At 50.1% G+C, this 21,344-nt stretch overlaps 1 protein-coding gene across 2 annotated transcripts in view; it reads right to left on the reverse strand.

Moving 5' to 3' along the window:
* The window catches only part of EXD3 (exonuclease 3'-5' domain containing 3), a 277,268-nt gene that overhangs the window by 127,851 nt on the left and 128,073 nt on the right, over positions 1-21,344 (reverse strand). For both annotated transcript variants that reach the window (XM_027896917.1, XM_027896918.1), the window contains exons 11-17: positions 18,231-18,397; positions 13,167-13,305; positions 12,665-12,878; positions 11,616-11,725; positions 10,329-10,539; positions 9,018-9,184; positions 6,545-6,715 (exon numbers count right to left, since the gene is read on the reverse strand). In XM_027896917.1, coding sequence (XP_027752718.1) covers positions 6,545-6,715; positions 9,018-9,184; positions 10,329-10,539; positions 11,616-11,725; positions 12,665-12,878; positions 13,167-13,305; positions 18,231-18,397 — 1,179 coding nt within the window. The remainder of the gene's footprint in view (positions 1-6,544; positions 6,716-9,017; positions 9,185-10,328; positions 10,540-11,615; positions 11,726-12,664; positions 12,879-13,166; positions 13,306-18,230; positions 18,398-21,344) is intronic.

The raw sequence follows: 21,344 nt of genomic DNA on the forward strand, positions 1-21,344 counted from the left end.
ACACAGCAGCTCAAGGTATGGCTCATCCCATGTCCCCTCCCTGCCAATCCCTGCCATGTCTCTCATGCAGCTGGAACAAGCTGCATCTGCACTGCAGATGGCTCAGGGAACCATCCCACCTTGAAACAATTCTATGCAAAACCAATCTTCTATTTTTTCCCCTTAGCCCAGACTATTTCTGTTTCCTCAGTCTGGGTTATAAAGAAGCAAACAGTTCTGCTACACAGGCGAGAAAGGAAAAAGTAGCCTAAGCAGGTAATTGCAGCAAAAAAATGTACCATGAAATGTGTCTGCAAACTTCATATTGTTAACAGAAAATGCTCCTAAAAGAAAGAGGGTGTTATTGTCCCAGCAACCAAACACACAGGAATTATGCACCTTTCTGGGCTTCAAGGAATATCTCCCTGAGTTTATCACATCCTGCCTTGTAGTCCTGAGCTTTAATCAGAGATCTGGTCCTTCAAGTGGAAGGTCTGCATTGAATTAGCAGGGGGCTCATCACCCGCACTGCTGACCTTCACACAGAGCCAGACTCGCTGCAAATGGGTTGGTGCCAAAAGGAGACACTAAATCTGGAGCTGCGAGGATGGAAGTGTGACTGACCTTATGACTGAATGACATTCCTCCCTCCCTCCCCTCCCCCTCCTGTAGGAGGGAAAGAGCTTCATGGCCATGGTGATAGGAGGATCCCAAAGGATTCCCATGTGAACCAGGACTCAGCTCTGATCCTGCTGACAAGAGGCATGAGGTTATCTTTCTTCTCTGGTTTGGATTCTGTTGGAAGCCCTCGTGTTTTTCACTGATTCCAGATGTGTGTTGTGGAGGTCTCTCATCTGGTTCAGGGTTCAGCAGCTCTCTCTGGATCACTCTCTAACCTTGGCAGGAGGACACACTTGGGATCAAAGTCCTGCTGCACTTTCCAGACAGATGACACCACCAAGCACAGCCAGGGAACAGCAGAAAACCCAACCATGACTTTTAAACTCTTAGACAGCCATTTTTTTAAGATCCACTGGATCTGTGGCAACATGAAACAAGGGGGAGGAGGCTCTGAAGGTCCCATGCAGGAGCTAAGCAACTATTTTTTTTCCTTTTTTCTCTTCTTGACCATTTAGGTAGCTGCTTCCCTCCTTTTTTTGTGAAGTCACTCTTTGGCTGCCAGTTCTGCCCTGGAAAAGCAATTGGTAACAACTTCTAAAGCAGTTTCCTACAGGTAAAATTACTGTATTTCTTTCAAAATCAACCCTCTCTGTCTTGATGAAGGAAAAAAAAATCTGTAAGAACAGGAAGCTGGAAGGTGAGCAGCAGAGGCACCCCATGGAATCCTGCTTCACACAGTTTGGGTACTGAGCATCCAACACAGCACCCTCATGGCATGTTATTGGGAGAAGTCTGGTAAGGCAAGAGCAGAAGTTCACCACAGCAATCTGCCAGCAAGGGAAAAGAGATGTGAAATTCCTTCAACCCATGTGTGCTTCAGGGTAAGGCTGAGGATTTCAGAGCTGGAACGCTCCATTCTGACTTCCTGCATCCAGGGTTAATTAGTTTAAGCTTGATAAATCCCCTTATCTAAATGGCTCTGCAGAGACAGGCAAAGAACATCAAATAAAAAGGAGAAAAGCAATAACTCTTCCAGCATGTTTTTCCGCCTCTGGAACAGGGACCGGGAGAAGCACGCAGAGCCAGAAAGGCCATGTGACAGCACACATCTGACTGGGACCAGAGAGGGCTCATGCTGGAGAAAGAGGCACAATTCCTTGGATTTGTCCGAAAACAGTAGGGGAAGGTAGCGCTGGTACCATCGGGAGATGTGTGGTCAGGGATGCAAACAAGAGGAAAGGAAGGCCCAGGGCAGCATTTCGGAGGGGGTGTCAGCGACCTGTGCTCCAGCCCAAGTGCTGCAGAGAGGGCATTGGCCTCAGTTTCACAATCTGCTACAAAGATAATATCAACTTCCTCTGAAAAAGGCTCAGACCTTCTGGACAGAAAGCACTCCCTAAAGTCTTGCTATTGCTGCTTAGCCCCTGACGTGCCTGTCTGTTTAGCCAACTTCCATCCTGCAGAGATGAGTGAACCCAAAGGAACTGCTGTCAGAGAGACCTGGAAGGACAATAACTGAGGAGAGAGGGCAGAGAGCCCCTTTGCTTCGAAGCCAGCACCAGGACGATTCGTGACAACTTGAAGGATCCTGAGGTAAGGCCAAAAGAGGTTTAAAGAAACAGCAGCACAAGGCTCTGGATTTGTAAGTTAAACTCTGCCAAGTCTGTGCAAGACACATGTTGGGCAATGCCACATGCCCTTGAAGAAGCAAACTGCAGTCGAGGAAAAGCTGTGACACCCTTGCAGTGATCCTGAGCTTGGGCCAGCAAAATCCCAATTCAGATGAAGAGGGAGGGGACAGACAGTGCACACATCCCCCAGGATGTGTGGTGGGAAAGCACTCAGACAAGGATCTACCGGAGAAGTGGATCACGAAACTAAGTCCATCCCTTGGGGGGTTATCCCAGGCTCCTTTAAAACAGACAGTAAACCAAGAGCTCAACAGCTCTGAGCACCCTCAGTCCAGCCCCACTGACACTGCAACCCTAAACTTCTCTTCAGCATTCCTGAAAACTATGAACTGTACAGAGTTATCACATGGTTTTGTCATGTGGCCTTAAGTATCACACCAAAACCATCCACTCAGTTTTGTTTCTTAATGCAGACTTGTTGGTATCAAGGTCTCCAATGAAACACCTCCTCCTCCTGCTGACCAAGCATCACAAGCCAAGTCTTGATCTTGAAAGCAACACAGTTCTTCATTTGCCCTCTGTGAATTTAGCTCCCTGACAGTCTGTGCAGTAAAAAGATCAGCAATCTGAAGAATGTCATCTACATCAAAAATATGGAAAAAGCCTTCAAAGCTGAGACAAGATCTGAGATTAGATTCCCCCATTATGTGAACCTCTACTCACTGCAGTATTAAAGTCCCCTTTGTGTCCCCTGGTTCCAGATCAGTCCAGGGCAATTAGATCTGGGTGCACAGTGCTCTGTCTGGCTCCTGAGACCATCCAGCCTGACCCTCCTCTCCAACTCGCTGGTTCACCTGGAGTTTTGGGGGGTAGGTGTAACCTTGCAAGGGAACCTTCCACAGCATGGGAGCTGCAGGAAGCCAGTTTTACCTGCCTTCTGGTTATTATCACACTTCAAAAGGTCCCAGGATTGCCTTAGTGTCAAAGTGTTCTTAGAGATGAGGATGATTTTGAAGACCAAGAGCAAAGTCCATTAAAAAAATAAAACAAACCAACCCTCAACTCAACCGAAGCAGCTTTGAGATTCCACTAAGTCTCTTATTAGAAACCTAAGAGACTACCAAAATTAAAAACTTCTTCTCTACTCCTGATGTACAACATTGCAGGATCTACTGTAGTCACTTCAGGCTGACGAGTGATCCTTTGAGTTCAGTGTGAGAAGCATCTGCCTGATCTACAAAACTGCAGAGAAAAGAGGAACACTCACAGAAACTTTCCTATCTTCATCCAGTTATCCACCTGGAAAACTCAAAAGATAGGTTTAAGATTCTCTGAAAGGAGAAGTTTGCAGAAGACAATCTGGAATCATAAAATAGTTTGTGTTGGAAGGGATCTTTTAAAGGCCATCTTGTTCCAAATCCCCTTCACTGAGCAGGCACATCTTCAAGTGGATCAGTTTGCTCAGAGTCTCCCTCCAACCTGACCTGGAATGTCTCCCAGGGATGGGGCATGGAAGACCTGGGTAGGAACACAACAGGCACAGGACATGATTTAAGTAAAGAAATTTGTATTGATTGGAAATAACATGTTGCTTATGGAATAAATGCAGAGGGTGGCTCACCCTGCACACCCAGAATGTGCTGCAGCAAAGAGATGGAATCTCTGCATTCTTCACCTGAGGGGTTACCCTGGGCTGGAGTCCCTGGGGAGGAATGGCTGGATGCACACAGCCCTTCTTCAGAGCAGCCACACAGCACAAGCCAGGCTTGGGCCAGCCTGGGCCACTGCCCAAAGTCCTGCAGAAGGACCTCCCCGAGGTTCGGGACCGGAGCAGTGCTGCCAGGCAGGAATGCATCAGGGAAAGCATGTGCTGGGTCCCATCTCTCACTGTACAGGCTGCTAATGTCAGGTAAAGGAGCTCACCCAGCACATCTGGAACAAATTTCATCCCCCAGCTGCATTCCTGCTGTGCCAAACGTGTGTGCAAGTGCTACAGCAGGTAGGGTAGTGGTAAAACCAGCACTGGGTGAGAGGGCTTGGGAAAGGACACCTGTACTGCCCAGAGCATGTTTCTGTAAGGATGGCCTGTGAGCTCTGTGCCTTTCACACAAGAACAGATTTCACCACAGACATTTTCAGTATGAGTTTCTCATATTTTTCCATTTTTAAAGATTTTCTGTGTATGACAGGCAACTTTAATCAGTCGCTTCTCCAGTCAAGTCCTTATTAGATAGCACCATTAAATCACAGACTGTAAGCTGGTAGCACCTCACAGGAGATAAACTGAACCATAGAATCACAGAATCCCTAAGGTTGGGAAAGACCTCCAAGATCATCGAGTCCAGCTGTTAGCCCAGCACTGCCACCACTACATATGGACAGCCGGGGGGGTCCAGTGGCTTGTGGTGTCAGAGGTCCTGCTCTCACATGCCCGCACATCTGAGATTGAAGATCTGGCACAATAAACTCACCACGACAACTGATGTCCAAGATAAAACATTTAGCCAATAACAACAGCACAACATAGAGCAGAACTCAGGACATGGACTTCACGTCCATGGAACAGGGACCTCCTGGGAACGGGGATTCTCAAACCAATTCCTGCCACAGGCACTAGTCTAAAATAAAACAAATCAATTCCAGAGCTGCCAAGCACAGATGATGAAGTTCACAGGCTTTTAAGCTTGATCCCAAATAATAGAGGGTGATGGACCAAACCTACCTGCCTACCAATACTTGAAGCCACTTTACCAAGCAACAGGAATGAGAACAACACAGAGCAAATGCCAGGTGGTGCAGGAGTTCTTGGCACAAGATGTGTAATATGACTGATAAATCACCTGAGTGAAAAGACTTTAGTGAAGAACAAACACTAACTCTGTACACACTCACGTATTCCTGGTGACACTAGTTTGAGACCGTGCTGGGACAACACCCAAACTGTCTATCTTGTATTCAGTGACCTGGATCCAAACCCCGTCCTGGCCTTTGCAGTAACATTTCCAAGTTTTTGGGCGTAGGGTGGTCAACATTCAACTTTGATTAAATCAGGACAAGCCAGATATAAAGCAGGGTGGGAGGAGTCTATTTTTATCTTTGATTATCCAAGCCCAGATCAAAGGCTCTGCAATACAGTAACACTCCAAGGGCTTTTGATAGTGAAAGGATGTTTGTCCGGTCACCATAGAGAAAGCAATGTCAAACATCCTGTCCGTGGCACGATAAGGTATCAGGATGAGGAGCGGAGACGGGGCTCTGGGGGGAAGCAGTGAGAACTGGTTTGTTTAAATGACTTGTGCAAGTTTGGCGGGGAGGAGATATTAATTATTTCTGCAGAAGTTAGAGCCTGCCCCGGATTCAGGCCAAGCAGACATCTGAAGAGGAAACATCCTGCACACCAAGCCGGGTGATTCGTGCACATTTGATAGCACACACTGTGTGGGCTGGATATCTCCAGTTCTGGCATAGCAGAAACACGTCTGAAATGAAGCAGCACGTGTCTCTCCTCTGGGAAGCAGAGGATCAGAGTTCTTGTGGGAGCCCAAATCAATGTTCACTGTCCCCATGTGTGTTAGAGACTCCTGCAGTTAAGTCATAGCAAGTTGTGGCTGATCGCCTTCGAGTCACCTCACAAGGTGGTGGCCAGCCAGGACATTTCACGGCCACTGATTATGGACATTTTCCCTTCCATACTGAACAGCCATCTTTGGATTATGGTTCTGTCCAACTGGACACAAGGACCTGGACACAAGGCAAACAATTACCTTTCCTGTAAGCCCAAACTGGAGTTCATTAGAAATCTAAGTGAATTTCGGGTTCCTTTCAGTGACTTTTGTCTTGTTGCAAACACACAGCCTCCCCAAAGACACTTGGTCACATCTTTGAGGGGCTGGAATGAGATGATCTTTAAGGTCCCTCCCAACCCAATCCATTCTGTGATTCTATGATCTTTACACTCTGCTTGTGTTCTTCTCATGACTTCAGCTGCTCCAGCTGTTGATGACACAAACAGATACAAATAGGAGTGAGATCACAGCAGTTTCTGCTCACCTCCTCTCTGCTGGAAGCAGAGAACCAAGCCCACACACCACTGCAGGGACCAGCTGCCACCAGCTGCCAGGTGGCACAGCTTCTCAGACTGACCCAGAGAGCTGGGACTCAGCACAGGGACAGGGGGAGGCACCTGCGGGGCAGCTCCTGCACCCACTGCCTGTCTGGCCCAGTGATGACCAGTGCAGCTCCAGAGCAGGAGCAGCCATCCCCAGGGAGCACAGTGGCAGCTGTGAACATGCACCTGTGTGTGCCTGACTCACCTCAGCAGCTTTCCTGTGGTCGTCCTCGTTGTCCAGCATGCGGACATCCACGCCCAGGCAGCGCAGGTAGCGCCCCAGGCCCTGCAGCATGTTATCACACACCACGCTGAACTCCCTGGGGGACACAGGGGCAGGGCCACGGGGAGTCTCCATCTGGGATCCTTGGCACTGCTACAGAAAGGCAAGAGATCTGTAAACAGCAGAAGGCTGATTTCCAGTACATTCGTGTTTCACCTCCCTGCATTCACCCTCCCCACAACAAATCCATTGTCTCCTTCCACCTGAATCACACCATGCTCTGCAACACCTCTAGATCCTCCTTCCCTCTTTCCACATTGCCCACTCCCACCTGGGCAGGAGGCAGCATGTGATGGGGCTAATTCTGAATTAGTCACTGTCTCACTGGTCAGCTGGCTACCCAATCCACAGACCTGCAGCCTTTCCCTGGAGAAATGCCAGCCTGGCCTTCAGTGCTCTACACAGACAACCATCTGCATGAAGTCAAAGAAACATCATCAAGGCTGCTGTTCCCCTACTGAATTAGTGTGCAACTAATAAATGTGTGCCAAAGCTATGATTTGGGAAGGGGATCACACAGACAGAGGGAGAAACAGGTAGACAAAGCAACCACGTCAGCTCTGTTATCTTTGGAAGGTTAAAAATAGGCAGAGCCTGAATTCTGTTTGTTTTATTTTGAATATCTGCTGCTGGGGGAGTTCCTGCACTTGGAGGACTTCAGCACTGGGAGGCTCCCAGAAGTACAATAGCTAAGTTCATGGAGAAGGGAAGTTATTAAGGAACTTCCAGTGTTCAGCTTTTGACTCCAGGAACTTGAATCAGCTGGGATGGCTGAAGGACACAGCCAGCACCTATGCAGGGAGTCAGCCCTGCAGGAGCTGGCTCAAGGCTGGGAATGCTGTGGCACATCATGCAGCTCCACCTGGGCTGACCCTGGGAACCAGCTCAGATCCAGGAGCTCTACTGGTGTGAGGCTGCACCTCCCAGAAGCTGGTCCTTGAGCTCAGGGCTCTGCAGCACGGGGCAGACTGTGCTGTCACCAGCTCCTGCAGGATCCTGTCCTGGGACAGGGCTGTGACAAAGGATGGAGCTGCCCTGCAGTGCTAAGGCAGTTGGAAGACACTAACCCTGGCTGCTGCTGCTGCTCAAACAGATGTGCAGGAGCAGCAGCTGGCCCTCACCAGTGTTTATCCACTGGCCAGCACGGTCAGATGTAGCTTTTTTCTCACGTTTCATGCCAGCAGAGAGCAAAAAGCTTTATAAAGGAGAATAGAGTCATTAGCCCCACTTCAGATAGTGGACCAGGAAACACTGGGAAAGAGAGTCTGAAGTCCTGCAGGATGCAGTCAGAAGTCTGCTTTTCTTGTTGTCCCAGTCCAGGTTTTACCAACTGCCTCTCGGTTTATGGATCTGACTGTACAGAACACAAAGATGACCCGTGGGTTCCCAAGGTAATTCAAGCCTGAAGTACTCACTTTTCCCATCTCTGCAGCAGCCAGTCAGCTCTGCTGTAACACAGCATTCCCATGAGCAGAGTGCTTAGGGAGCTACTGAGCAGTTCCATGATTTACTGCCTGCTGAGGACTAAGGGGATGCTGTTCTTCTACACACACCTGACAAGGTGGATACAGCTCAGCCCAACCATGGAAGGTGGCATTGACTTCAGGAACTCGGCACACATTTGGGGCTCCTCAGAAGGATACACAGTTACACTGAGTCTTCTGAGGTAATAAACAAAATGGGGTTTCTGCTGAGGTTTCCAAAGGTGCATAAACCACTGGACGGGTTCCACTTCGAAAGTAAAACTTTATTATTGAGAGGAACCAGTCACATTCCAGGATACTTAAGCAGAGTCACACAGCTCCAAGTTATGGCCAGTGGAGTTTTAAGGCTCTGGGACAACACAGTCTACTGGGAGAGGCCAGTCCTGGATTGTGGTGCTGTGCAGGGAGGCAGAGACAAATCTTCAACAGAAAGGCATTTTTGATGGATCGTTTGCTTTCAACTTTGTACACTTGTACTCCAGACACAACTGAGGAGACATTCTCAGTGTGAAACTAAGGTGTGGAAGCTTAGTAAAATCAAAAGTAAGAAGGTCAGAGTTTTGAAACCTCATGGATGCAACACCTCGGTCACAGAATCCAAACCCACAGCACCGAGGAAACATGGAAGGAGATTTCCACCAGCAAGGCTCACTGGACTCTGCACACAGATCTGCACCAACACTGTGTGAAGACAAATGAGCCTCACAGTGCAGGGAAATCAACCTAGGCAGGCCAAAGAGAAAGCACATCATTCCAGAGAGGGAGGGACAGGAGGATGTTTGCTGCAATAGTCCTGAGAACAGGCTGCAAACGGGCCCGCCGTGCATAGCTCATGGTATGACTGAGAACGAGCAGGGTATGATTTACAGGGGTCTTGAGCAACAAGCAGCTCTTTGAAGATGTTTACAAACCTGTCCAGAAGGTGACAGTGCTTCTTGTTTATTCAGCTGCTTCTTTGCCCTGGGTTTTACGCTCCGTTTTCCCACCAGACTCTCCATCAGGTCCGAGCTCAGCCCAAAGCTCTCTGGGTCCTTGCAGAGCCTCTCGTAGATCTCCAGCAAACAGTACGCGTCAGAGGCTGAAAGTAAGGGGATATGAGCCTCAGCTGGGTCCATTCAAAAGTAAACCAGAGGCTTTCCTGGTGCCAGGGAGAGCCCCCACCTTTGTAAAACTGTGAAAAAACTTTGTAAAACTTTGTAAAAGCTGTGAACAAACCCTGAAGCTCCAAGTCACTCATGTCATACCCTGCGCTCCGTGAGTGGTTCAAGAAGCCTCATAACTGAACACACAGTCACAGAGGGTCAAGGTAGGATCTCCAAAACTGACAGCCCTTGCCCTCTCCACTCTAACACAACCCAAACTGTAGTGTGGCTGTTCCAACTACCACCTGATAGCTCCAGACAGCCCCTGTTCCTCACCACTGTCCCTGAGCCTGCCCACGGTTCCTCACCACATCTCTCAATGGGAAGGGAACTTCCCCACGAGTTGCAATATCTGAGAAGGCATTAACTGAGCTGTTTGCAATCACCTGCCCACACGCATTGTTGTGTGCCTCTGCTCCTGCAACGGGAACTGCCAGAGTCTCCCAGCCAGTTTGACAAGTCCTAGTGATTAACTTTTGTGGGAACTGTGTCAGCTTCAAGGATAGTTGAATTTAACAAAGGGCTGGTTTGCTTCAGCAAAGACTGTCCTTTGATGCCCCAGGAAAAGATTTAGACCCAGACTTCTGACTCTGGGATAATCAGCAATAAACTCCACTGGTCCCTCCACAGCCCTGATTCTGTGCTGCAGTTTCTGACACCACGTCTGCCCATTTCTAACCCGGCTCTAACAAGCACTTCACTGTGACAAATGAACACAGCATTTGTTTCCCAGGAAGGCTGTGAAATGAGGCAGAAGGAAGTGGACTTTCTTCCTTTCAGTTACTGAGAAGAGTTTCCACTGAGGTGATGTTTCATCAGACAAAATCTGCAAAGCACAGGAATTCCTTCATAAGGGAAATAATGAATCACTGGACAGTTTAAACTTCAACCATTAAAGCCATGTCCGCAAAAGGACAAACAAAACATGTGCTGACTCCTTTGAACAGGAACTAATCTGCAAAGCCATTCTCTTCCTTTGCTACTTAACGACCTTCCTGGTGACAGAGCAGCCAAACACAACCTGTCCTGGACACCTGGAGGTGTAGGTGCCCCCTCCGTGTCACTGGACAGGGACCAGACCTGCATAGAGGATCTGCTCCTCCCGGAGAGGCCGTTTCTCCCAGTTTGACAGCTGCTCCGTTTTATCCAGAGGTTTCCCCAGCACATGTTGCACCAGCAGGCTGAGTCCCTTCTCCTGCTGCCTGACCCCTCTCTCCTCGTGGCTGTGCTCCGGGGACAATCCATCAACCTTCCGGCCGTCCTTCCTCCACTCACTGCAGCCCTTCTGCAGCTGATGGAAACAAAGAGATAAGAAACACCTGGTTATAAAACAGCTTTCACCACCTCGTGTCCCAGCGGGTGGGGCCAGGCACAGCCCTATCATGTCCATCTCTTGCCTGGCATATCGAACCCCGTTGTCTCAGACAAGGGCTGGGATGGCATTAGATATAAACGGCGTCGGGTTATTTGTTTAACAAACACACTTGCTGGAGAAATCTGTTTCCTAGCCAAGGAAGGAAAAAAAGGGCATTGTTGTACAGCATTGTACCAGAGCTGCAGGGCTGGGACTGGGGCTCCTCAGAGGGCTCTGGGTGCTCAGCTGTGCTGGAGGCTGCTAGGCACCCACTCAATAAAAGACCAGCATCTTCCTCCTCCTTGTCCCAGTGAGAAAAGGCATTCCTGTGCCACCCTGGGCTGCAACCCTTTCTGAAGCTGCCATTTCTCAGGTTAAACTGAGGCAATAGCTGTTGGTAGGTACGTCAGCCCCTGCAGCACTTCCCAGGTTAAGCTATCAGTCCCAAAGATCTGCTTCACCCCAACCCACAGCCTTAAACACACTCTGTACATTTTACCCATTAAAATTGTTATGCTCAACATTTCTGCAGACTGCTGAAAGCTCCTGTGTGCAAACCCAGGGACAGCTGTGCTTCAGCTGACCAGAAATTCCTGTGCTGAACCCACCAGCAGCCCTCCAAGGAACATTAGAGTTCTGCACAAATCATTAACTCCATCATATCTGCTTCAATCCTGCATGGTCCTGGGACAGCAGAATTCCTACAAGAACTTAGTCTTCTTAAGTTCAAGTATAACTTGTGCTCAGAAACCTTGCCCTGGCTGAATGGACCTTTCATAAAGGCTGTGAAAAAGCTGTCAGTATTGCAGGCTTTAACCTTTTAGCTGATGAAAACAAAATGCTTTACAGAATCCCAACACCTCAAACACACTAGAGGAAATGGTCTGTTTACTCATGTAGCTGTATCCCTGCCAATCCAGGATACAAACAGACAGTGCTGTGGATTCAGGACAGTTACCCACCAGTACACACAGGAGACACAACTTCCCACATCTCGATGTGTTCATCCTTACTTGTTTGTCCACTGTGAGCAGATCCACCACACCATGCAGTTGCTTCTCCGTGTCTTTCAGAGCAGAACATGTGGCTGCAAGGCTGCTGAGGTCTCCAGACATCCCATAACCTGGAGAAAAAAAATAGCCCAAATCACACAGGTGAGAAAACTCAGGCTAAAGCACCGCAGCTTCTTCTACTTCAAAAATGCTGACAAAAGACACACAGACATTGGTGGGAAGACTGTTCAAACAGGGAAAAAGATTGGCTCCCAACTCTCCTGTTCCCAAAAGATGCTCCTGCAGATCCAGGGAGAGAAGAGGTGGATGAAAAATTCTGAGTTTAAGACCAACTTATTTAAAATCTGGGAAGGTAATTATGAATTTGTCCTTGAAATCCAGGCTTTGCAAATCCTGCCAAAAGCCCAAAAAACCAGGTATGGTAATTCAGAGAGCTCTGGTGTCCAGCACAACAGCTCTGGGGCAGGGACAGGGACATCCAGAAAGCTCTGGCTGCCAGACTTCCCTAAACCACTGAGGTTTGGGTGTCAGTTGGAGCTTAGTATGGAATTAGGATAATCCCAAATCCAAGAGTGCAAGCTAAATCAGAAATCTTGGCTCTGATCTGAAATGGGGAAATATAATGGCATGAAGCTGTGTCAGGGGAGGTTTAGGTTGTATCTCAGGGAAAGGTTCTTCCCCCAGAGGGTGGTTGGCACTGAACAGGCTCCCCAGGGCAGTGGGCACAGCCCCAAGGCTGCCAGAGCTGCAGGAGGGTTTGGACAACGCTCTGAGGGCCCAGGTGGGATTGTTGGGGTGTCTGTGGAGGGCCAGGAGTTGGACTCGGTGATCCTTGTGGGTCTCTCCCAGCTCAGGATATGCTACTGTTCTGTGATTCCCCTGGTCACCCTGCTTCCTGGCCTGGTGGTGCCTGAACACCCAGGGCTACAAAAGCTGGTTCCATGGCAAGTGGATTTGGAGAATGACAACTCCAGGAAAATCTAGGAATGAATAAAATGACACAGCAGACTGTGTGAAGCCCCAGGGTAGGGAGAAGAGAGGTGTGTTACCTAGTTTAGTGATGGCAGCATCTGAATAGAGCCTCTGGATGAATCGGGGGAGCTTCTCCTTCTCCTCTTCCTCCTCAGCTTGCTCGAAGAGCCGTGGCAGGTCCAACAGGAACACCTCATCCTTCACTGCCATCTGGAGGAGGGCGACACGGGGCTTCCCCACCATGCCAAAGGAAGGCTTCCACTCCATGTCAACGCCAACAACCTGCCCAGGCTGCAACACAGACACCTCCTGCACTCAGACACTTGCTGGGCTTGAGAGGGGCCTGGGCAGTGTGTCCAGGGCACAAGAATCTCCTTTCCAACCACGGTAGCTCTTTGTGCAAACTACTACAGAGACAGGTGACTCCCACAGCACCTGAGTACCCCTGCAGGGACCTTTCCTGGCACAATGCCTGACACGTTCCCCCACTCACACAAACCTAAAGGAGCAGCTATTCTTGGCTTCAGGAGGGAGAGACTGCTCCCTGACCCTGCAAAGTCAATCTCAGGTAACACTCACCTGCAGCACCTTCTCCCAGCACTGCAGTGTCTCTTCCCATGTCTGCAAAAAGTGAATATTTTCCCGTGGAATAGGAAGCTGGTAATAGTCCTTCTTCTTACTCTCTTTATAATTATCTGCTTTTGTGGCCTCTTCTACCCTGCACAAAATCAGATACAACAGTTTTGAGCCATGCAATGGGAGGAAATCCTGGATTTGAGGAAGAGTGGGAAGTCTCATGCTGTTTATTTTACCCCAGCTCTCTCTTTTCCCATGCCACTTTCTCTTACCCACTGTTTCCTCACTTTCCCTGTAATCTCAATCTTTCATCTTGTAATAACAGAATCACAGACTGGTTTGGATTGGAAGGGACTTTAACAACCATCTCATTCCATCCCCTGCCATGGGCAGGGACACCTTCCACCAGCCCAGGTTGCTCCAAGCCCCATCCAACCTGGCCTTGGACCCTTCCAGGGATGGGGCAGCCACAGCTTCTCTGGGCACCCTGTGCCAGGGCCTGCCCACCCTCACAGGGAAGGATTTCTCCCCAGTATCCCATCTAACCCTGCCCTCTGGCAGTGGGAAACCATCCCCCATTGTCCTGTCACCCAGGCCCTTGTGAAAAGTCCCTCTCCAGCCTTCTTGTAGGCCCATCCTCTCTTTCCATTCCTTTCCCAGAAGTCTCTGTATCCACTGAAGAGAACACCCACACCACTTGCTGGAGTCAGAGCCCAAGCCTGTCCTCAATGCTCATCCCTCCTGCCCAGAACCTGGATGACAAAGTTGGGCAGCTGTTTCCACATTCAGGGATAACACATTTTAGATTTAGTGATTCTTGCCTCCGAGCTAACATAGGAGCCTGCTGGTGTGGCACCAAGTGGAGAGTCAGCTCTGAGCAGCACTGTGTCCAAACTGTGTCCAAACAGGAGCCTCACTCTGCCCCACTCACACACAGCCTCTCACACTGCTCCACACGCAGATCCCCATCAGCTGGGAACAGGGGAATCTGCCTCATCACTTCATAGTGCAATGGCTTGGGAAGGCTTCACAGACCTCCTTGAAGCCATCCAGCTTCTCCTCCTCCATCCTCTTCCCTGTAAAATGGTCACAAAGGGTGCACAAGGACATTTGTCCTACATTGCACAAGGATCAAATGAAAAAAAGTTCAGAAATAAAGATTCAAACCCTTCTCTGTTTTGGGGAAGGCAGCAACTGAACCCACAGAGTGTGTGCCCTGCTTGTGCTACTCCTTCCATGTGGGTTTCTGATGGCACCACACAGAGAAACTCAGTCTCTGTGAATTAATTCCCTGGGAATGTTGGAAGATGTCTGCAGAAATGAGCTAAATGATTGCCTACAACAGGATCTTACACAGCACATTTTCTGTTCCAAATGCAGCAGAGTCTCGTGAAATGCCCTCAGAAGCGAAGGTCAGCATGTTGCTCCGGAGGCTCAGCCAGATGATGCAATCAGAGAAAAGAAATTAATCAAAAAGATCCAGCTACTTTGGACACATCACACATTTCTGGATAGTCTCTTTCCCAGAGAAACTTGAAATGGTTCATTATTTGAGAAACTATTTACTAACCTTGTGTTTGGGAGCCTGCGTGACTAATTTTGTAGCAGAGCAGCTCTCCTTGCACAAACACTCTTTCCTGGGGTTTGTGTGCATGGGGAAGTCAATATTTGTGTAAAATATTTAATGAAGGTGTGTAGGCTCAGGTCTCCAGGAATATTCTCACCTGCAGAGCTCAGGAGCCCCATATGGTGTGACCAGAGACAGATGATGTCATTTATATGCTGGTGCCACCTTGTTCTCTGCAGTGTGAACTCCCTCTCTGGGAACCTGGGGCTTTGTTGGCTCAATAAACAAGGCAGCCAGACTGTTTTATGGGGTTCCCTGGCTCTGCTGACTTTATAGCAGCCACTACAGCAGGGATCATGACTGGATGAGTAAACTGCAGCACAAAGGCTTGTATTCATCTGTCCCAACTCCTCGTGCAGGGCAGAGCACATCCTCCCCGCCTTGCCTTCCCTCCACCTGGCACAGCACAGGAGTCCCACAGCACAGAGATGCAGTGATGAGTTTTATCTCCAGATGCACAGTCTGTGGCTCAGCCACACTCCTGTAACCATCTCTTTGTGTTTTGAGGGCTTATCCCTCATGCAAAAACCTCCTGGCTCCCAACTGGTGGCTGATGTGGCTTTAGGAGGGAGGAGAAGCAGGAGGAGGAGGAGGAGGAGGAGGGCAGCTCCAGCAGTGCATCAGAGCGAGGCAGGACCATGTTCTAGACAGACAAGAGTTTCCTGTGCTCCAGAAACGCCACAGACCCTCTGGAGTTGTTCTTTGCAGAGAGTGTTTCAATCTGTGTCGTGTTTCCTGAGGTGACGTGGGGCTTGAACAAGAACCAGACCTGCACTAGCAGAAACAGCAGATCCACAAAGCCATGACCCATGAACAGTTCAAAGCCATCTGTGAGACCTTCCAAAATCATCAGCATTAAAAACATAGTAATACACCATGGTCTCATTCACCTTCAGGTGAGTCCAAGCTGTGCTCCAAAAGTACTGATTTAGTTATGAAAGCATAAGCACCTCTTTGCAGGAGACTGAAACAGGCTGTAACATTGAGGACAGCAAACCTGATGATAAATCCACTGGAGCAGATAGTCCTGCTCAGTCTCAGGCTTGGTCTTCTTAAAATGGTCTCCTTATCCCACAGAGAGGTGTTGGCACTAACCAGGCAGCCAGTGACAGATCCTAGCTGTTACCTGGAGTTCATAACTGGACATATGGCCCAGGAGGAAAGTCCTGCTGTAAGAACACCAGGTAAAAGGACTCTCCCAAATCACCTGCACACACTGCACGTTTGCAGCAACAAGAGGAACCCCCAGGCCACACAAGGTGACCGTGGGTGTGCAGACTCGTGCATAAAACTTCCTCTAATCCCAGCTCCCTTCTGAACCAGAAACACCAATCTCCATGTCAAAAAACCCAACATGTTTCACCAGTGAGGGTAAGAGAGAGACGTGTGGAAGGCAGAGCCAATTCCAGTCAAGCATAACACCCTGGAATAAGGTGGCTGATATGTTCAGCAACTGAAGAGTTGTAAGGAACCTACTGCTTCCTCTCTTTGGTTTTTGTAAAAAGCCTTGACTCTACCTGGAAACATGTTATTGCTCCTGGAATGACAGCAAAGCTCTGAGCTCTGCTGCACCACAACCACAGCCCACAGCTCCTGCATTTGCATGAGCACTCAGGGATAAGTCCTCTTCTCTGCACAGAATCCAATTAGATGAATTCCTGCACATGAATGAGCAGAGACCAGCAAGGTGGCAGGGTAATGACTCTGACCCCATGGGCTGTGGTGCCTGCAGCCTCGCAGAGGTTTGGCTCAGGAACTCGTGTGGGCACAGAGTTCTGGGCTCTGTGTTGATGGGCCTCATCCAGCCTGAGGCTCCAGATCTCCTCCACAGCCCTGGGTGAGATCCTAACAGGACCCTCATGCAGCATCCACTGCCAGCTCTGCAGGTTCCCCAAGACTTTTAGTAGCCTGAATATCTGCAGGGGGAAAAGGGTAAAAAAAGGGTGGCAAACATGCCTTCTCTGAAGAACTTGAATAAACATAGAATCAGAGAATCACAGACTAGTTTGGGTTGGAATGGACCTCAATCATCCAGCTTCACCCCCACTGCCACAGACAGGGACACTTTCCACCTGACCAGGTTCCTCAGGGCCCCACCCAACCTGGTCAGGGATGGGGCAGCCACAGCTTCTCTGGGAACACCCCACGGACACAGTCACTGAGACATGGCAGGTCACCAGTGCTCACAGGGCTGTGACAGTGAACTGGGGCTCAGCAAATCATTTGCATTGAGTCACTTCTTCACACAGAGCCTGTCTCCCTTGGTGCAGCACAGCTGGGCAGCTGTGAAATGGGGGCACTGCTGCCTGAAGAGGATGATCTTGGAACATTTTTTCAGAGAGACACAGCACAGAATACTCAGAAACAGAACTTCAAAGCCCTGCTATTCCTCCAGATCCAGCTTGCCCTGGGGATCACACAGCTCCTGACACTTCAGGGGGTATATGGGGTATCCTAAGTTTTGAGCCTCTTCTCAACTTGGCATAGCTTTGTCTACACACAGTGTGGAACCTGCTACCCTCACCTCTCTATCCTTCCCCTCTGCTCCTACACCAGCAGGTTCACAGAGATCCTTGACTGGGGCTGTTTGCACAGTTCTAAACACCTGAAATCAAGGAGTTGTAAGAACCCTTCTAAACATAAGGACTTTTCAATTCTTTTCAATCTCTGCTTCCAGGGCCTGAAAGAGAATGGAGCTCCTGTTGGGGAAGGAACTGTGGCTACTGCAGGTTCATCTGGTGCACACAACAGGGGGGTCCCAAAGCAGGAGGGGAACATGGCACTGGGTTATTGGGATTGCCTCAGAGGAAGAAAAGAGGACAGAGACTAATGAGGGGGCTAATAGCTTCTCAAGCTCACTTATTCAATTCATGTGTCTCTTCTGGGATCTGACCCCAAATGTCAAAAATTCTCAATACTTCTGAAAGATTTGGATGAGGCCAACATTACAGACTGGGAAGAAAAATGGTTTATGAGCTGTAAAAGAAGGAAGAAAATAAATACAATTAAAAAATCTAAGGAACTTTACAATTAATTTCTTGGTCATAAGCCTCCTGAAAGGCATTAAACCAGGTTACAGTCCAGTGGGGGTGCAGAGCATATGGAAAACTTTGACAGATGCGTAATAACCTCAGTATTCAGGTCCTAGTCCCATGATTTCATTTGCACTGTTGATCTGGCAGAGGAAACCTAAGAACCCTCTGCAGCATGAAGCAATCTCACAGAGCTTCTGTGACAAACTCAGGATGAGTTTAAAATGCTCCTTTCACAGACGTTTCCAGGCTCATGACAAACAAATGCAGTGTGCACAGGGCCACAGCGGGATCTGAGCACACGGAGGAAGCCTGTGCAAAATCATCTTCCCAGGGAAGCGTTGTGGCAGATGATTTTAAGCAGATAAACACAGTCTTTGTAGGACAAGCAGTGTACAGGGTATTTACCTCTCTCGGGTGTGGAGCTCTGGAGGCTCCTGGGGCAGGCCAGGAGGCAGCAGGTCGGTGGGCAGCCCCCAGCGCCGCGCCCACCGCGCCACCGCGCGCCCCTCGCAGTGACGGAGCAGCAGCTGCACCAGGTGCCCCTGCAGGCAGCGCCTGTCCCCCACGGTGCTCTGGAAGGGGAAGCAGAGGGAAGGAACACGGTCAGTGCAATTCCCATCACGGCTGTTTCTCCCCCCTCTCTGGTCCTGGGCAAGGGCAGGGAGCAGCAGGAGCTGCCCCACTGCCAGAGTAGGGCTCACCCCGCTGCAGGAGTGGGTTTCCAGTGAGTGCTGCACTTCTCTGCCGGGAGAGGAAGAGCACACACTTGAACTGGGAGCTCCCTAGGATACTTGCATCCCCTTGCCAGCATGGCTGTTTGTCCAGGGAAGGCCACTTTGCAGGTACATCACAGAGAGGCTACACCACCACCTGACTGGTGATCTGTGTATTACTTACTTAGACACTGATTACATTAAGCAAGATCAGAACCAGTGACTAACCAGAGAGCAAAGGTCTCTGGAATTAAACAGGTAATTATGGAGGGGTAGGAGTTTGGATTGTTTTAATCCCATGTTGTACCTGTACATAGCCCTGAAGTGATGCTGTGACTTGACAACCTGTGAGAGGCAATAGAATAACAGAATCACAGAATAGGCTGGGTTGGAAGTGACTTTTCAAGGTCATCTAGTCCAAACCCCCTGCCATGGGCAGGGCACCTTCCACTAGCCCAGGGTGCTCCAAGCCCTGTCCAACCTGGCCATGGACACTTCCAGGGATGGGGCAGCCACAGCTTCTCTGGGCAACCTGTGCCAGGGCCTGCCCACCCTTGCTGTAAAAAACTTCATCCTTATATCAAGTCTGAATGTCCCCTCTTTTAGTTTAAAACCATCACCCCTCATCCTGTTGCAACAAGCCCTGCTAAAAACTCCGTTCCCACCATTCTCATAAACCCTCTCTAAGTACTGAAAGGCTGCATTGAGATATTCCTGGTGCCTTCCCTTCTCCACGTAAATACCCCTGGCTCCCTCAGCCTGTCTCCAGAGCAGAAGGGCTCCAGGCCCTGGAGCATCTTTGTAGGATGGCTTAGTGTCTCTCAGGGCAGACAGTGGAGTGGGGCCTCATCTGTCCTTGGAAGTATTTGCATGGATAATTAGGATTGCCAGTCTCCCATGGGTGACAGGCAAGGCACATCAGCAAAGCTTTCCTGAGGGACAGCTCTGGTGTTCACAGCCAGGGAAAGGCTGATGTCAGCCTACAGCTCCCCTGCAGACACTGCTGTGAAATGGGGGCACCAGGTCCCTCCTCCAGCCCCAGGCACAGCCCCCTGTGCCAACAGACTCCCTGAACCCAGCACAGGTGGGGCAGGGTGGGGCCCAGGGGGGAGTGGTGTCACCCTGCACTGGAAATAGGCTGCATGAAATGTGCTCTGAAAGTCCTCCTTCATCCCCACCGACAGTGAGAGGAACCCAGGGCAGTCACTCCAGCTGGCAGGAACCAGGGTTGGGTGAAGGAACTCCTCCCTTTGTGTCTGTTGGAGGCCTCTGGGGCTGTGACAGCTGGATCATTGCTCCAGCCATAGGGACAAACACACTCTCAGGTGTCACTGTGTTTGCACCTGCGAACAGGGAGGGCAGTTTAGGACACTGCCTGCTCCCAGCTGTTCTCTAGAGGAAGTGAAGGCATGCCTTGGCACACTGCAGAGCCTGGGGGCACCAGCACAGACTCACACTGCTCCTGATTTAAGTCCAAGTCCCAGCTGTGAGCCAGCGTGGCTGGAGCATGGCAGGCTGCCCACGCTGGCATGGGTGAGGGGCAGGGCAGGGACACAGGGCTGTGACAGCCCCCACGGTGACAGCTGGGTGCACCAGAGCTCTTCTGACTTGTCCACCTCTTGGCAGGTGCAGTTGTAAGAGGAAATCCAAACACAGTGACACCAAGAGTCACAGCAGCTCCATGGGGGTGGGAGTACCCACTGTCCCCCACAGGCGCCTGTAAATGTCCCAGAGCCATCACAGCCAGGTTGGCAACTTGCTCCTCTCTGATTTACTCATGCATCTGCCTTACAAGTTAATACTGTCTACACAACTGCTAAAACAAGCTGAAAATCTACACAGGGGCTCAGGACCTGTAGCTCTGGGACTGGATCCCTGCTGGCACTACCGACAAGTGTTTTCAGAGGACTGAAATGCTCAGATCTGCACTCAGAGTCCATCCCCACCCTGCACATGTTGCTGCCATCTCCCCTGTGCTGCCCACCAGCAATGCCCAAGGGTCTGAGCCTGCTCCCAGGGATGGCAGCACCTTGCTCCTTGTCCCCAGCACGTAGGAACACCTCCCAGCTGGGTGGGAGGCTGGGGCCATGGGCCTCATTCCTCACATTCCTTCAGTAACTAAAAGGTGAGAAGTTGTCTTCAAAGCAGACACAGAGATCAGGAAACAGATCTGCTGATGGCCCCAAGGTAAAAGGGAAGGGAAGAAGAAAGGCAAGGAGTAAAAAAGGAATGACACCCCCTCCTCCCCTCCCCCCCCTCTTCGGAGGAGCAGGAGGGGGCAGAGGCTCCGGAGAACAGTTTGGAGGGATCTGGAACCCCAGGTAACACCAGGCTGCTCACAAAAACTGCTGCCTCAGCACCACATCTGCACCCCTGGGACTCTGCCAAATGCCAAACCACAGCTCTTCTCAGGGATATGTGGAGGAATAGTTTTCCTGCTGTTCCCAAGAGGCTGGGGCACAGCAGGAGCCAGGGGCAGTGGGATGGGGGTGCAGCAGCTCACCGGGGGCTCAGGGACTGCAGGGAAGGGGCAGGACACGAAAGGACAGGACAAGCTCTCCTGCTCACACTTTTTCCCTTCTACATTTCCTCCTGAATTCTTCCCCTGGCTGTGCCAGCCCTGACCTTTGTGCATCTCTCCCATTTCTGCCTCCTGCAAGTGAGCTCAGGCGAGCACTGAACACATGGAGAGGGGCTGAGCAACCCCTCCTGCCGTGTCTGCCAAGCCACTTCTCAGAGTCCTTCCCAAAAAGAACATATTTTCTTTTTAACATCACAGAGCAATTCCCTCTTCTTGTTTCCCCTG

The sequence above is a fragment of the Empidonax traillii genome, unplaced genomic scaffold, assembly GCF_003031625.1.
Source record: "Empidonax traillii isolate 1590-97213 ecotype Southwest subspecies unplaced genomic scaffold, ASM303162v1 scaffold520:size1094406, whole genome shotgun sequence".
NCBI classification, from domain to species: Eukaryota; Metazoa; Chordata; class Aves; order Passeriformes; family Tyrannidae; genus Empidonax; species Empidonax traillii.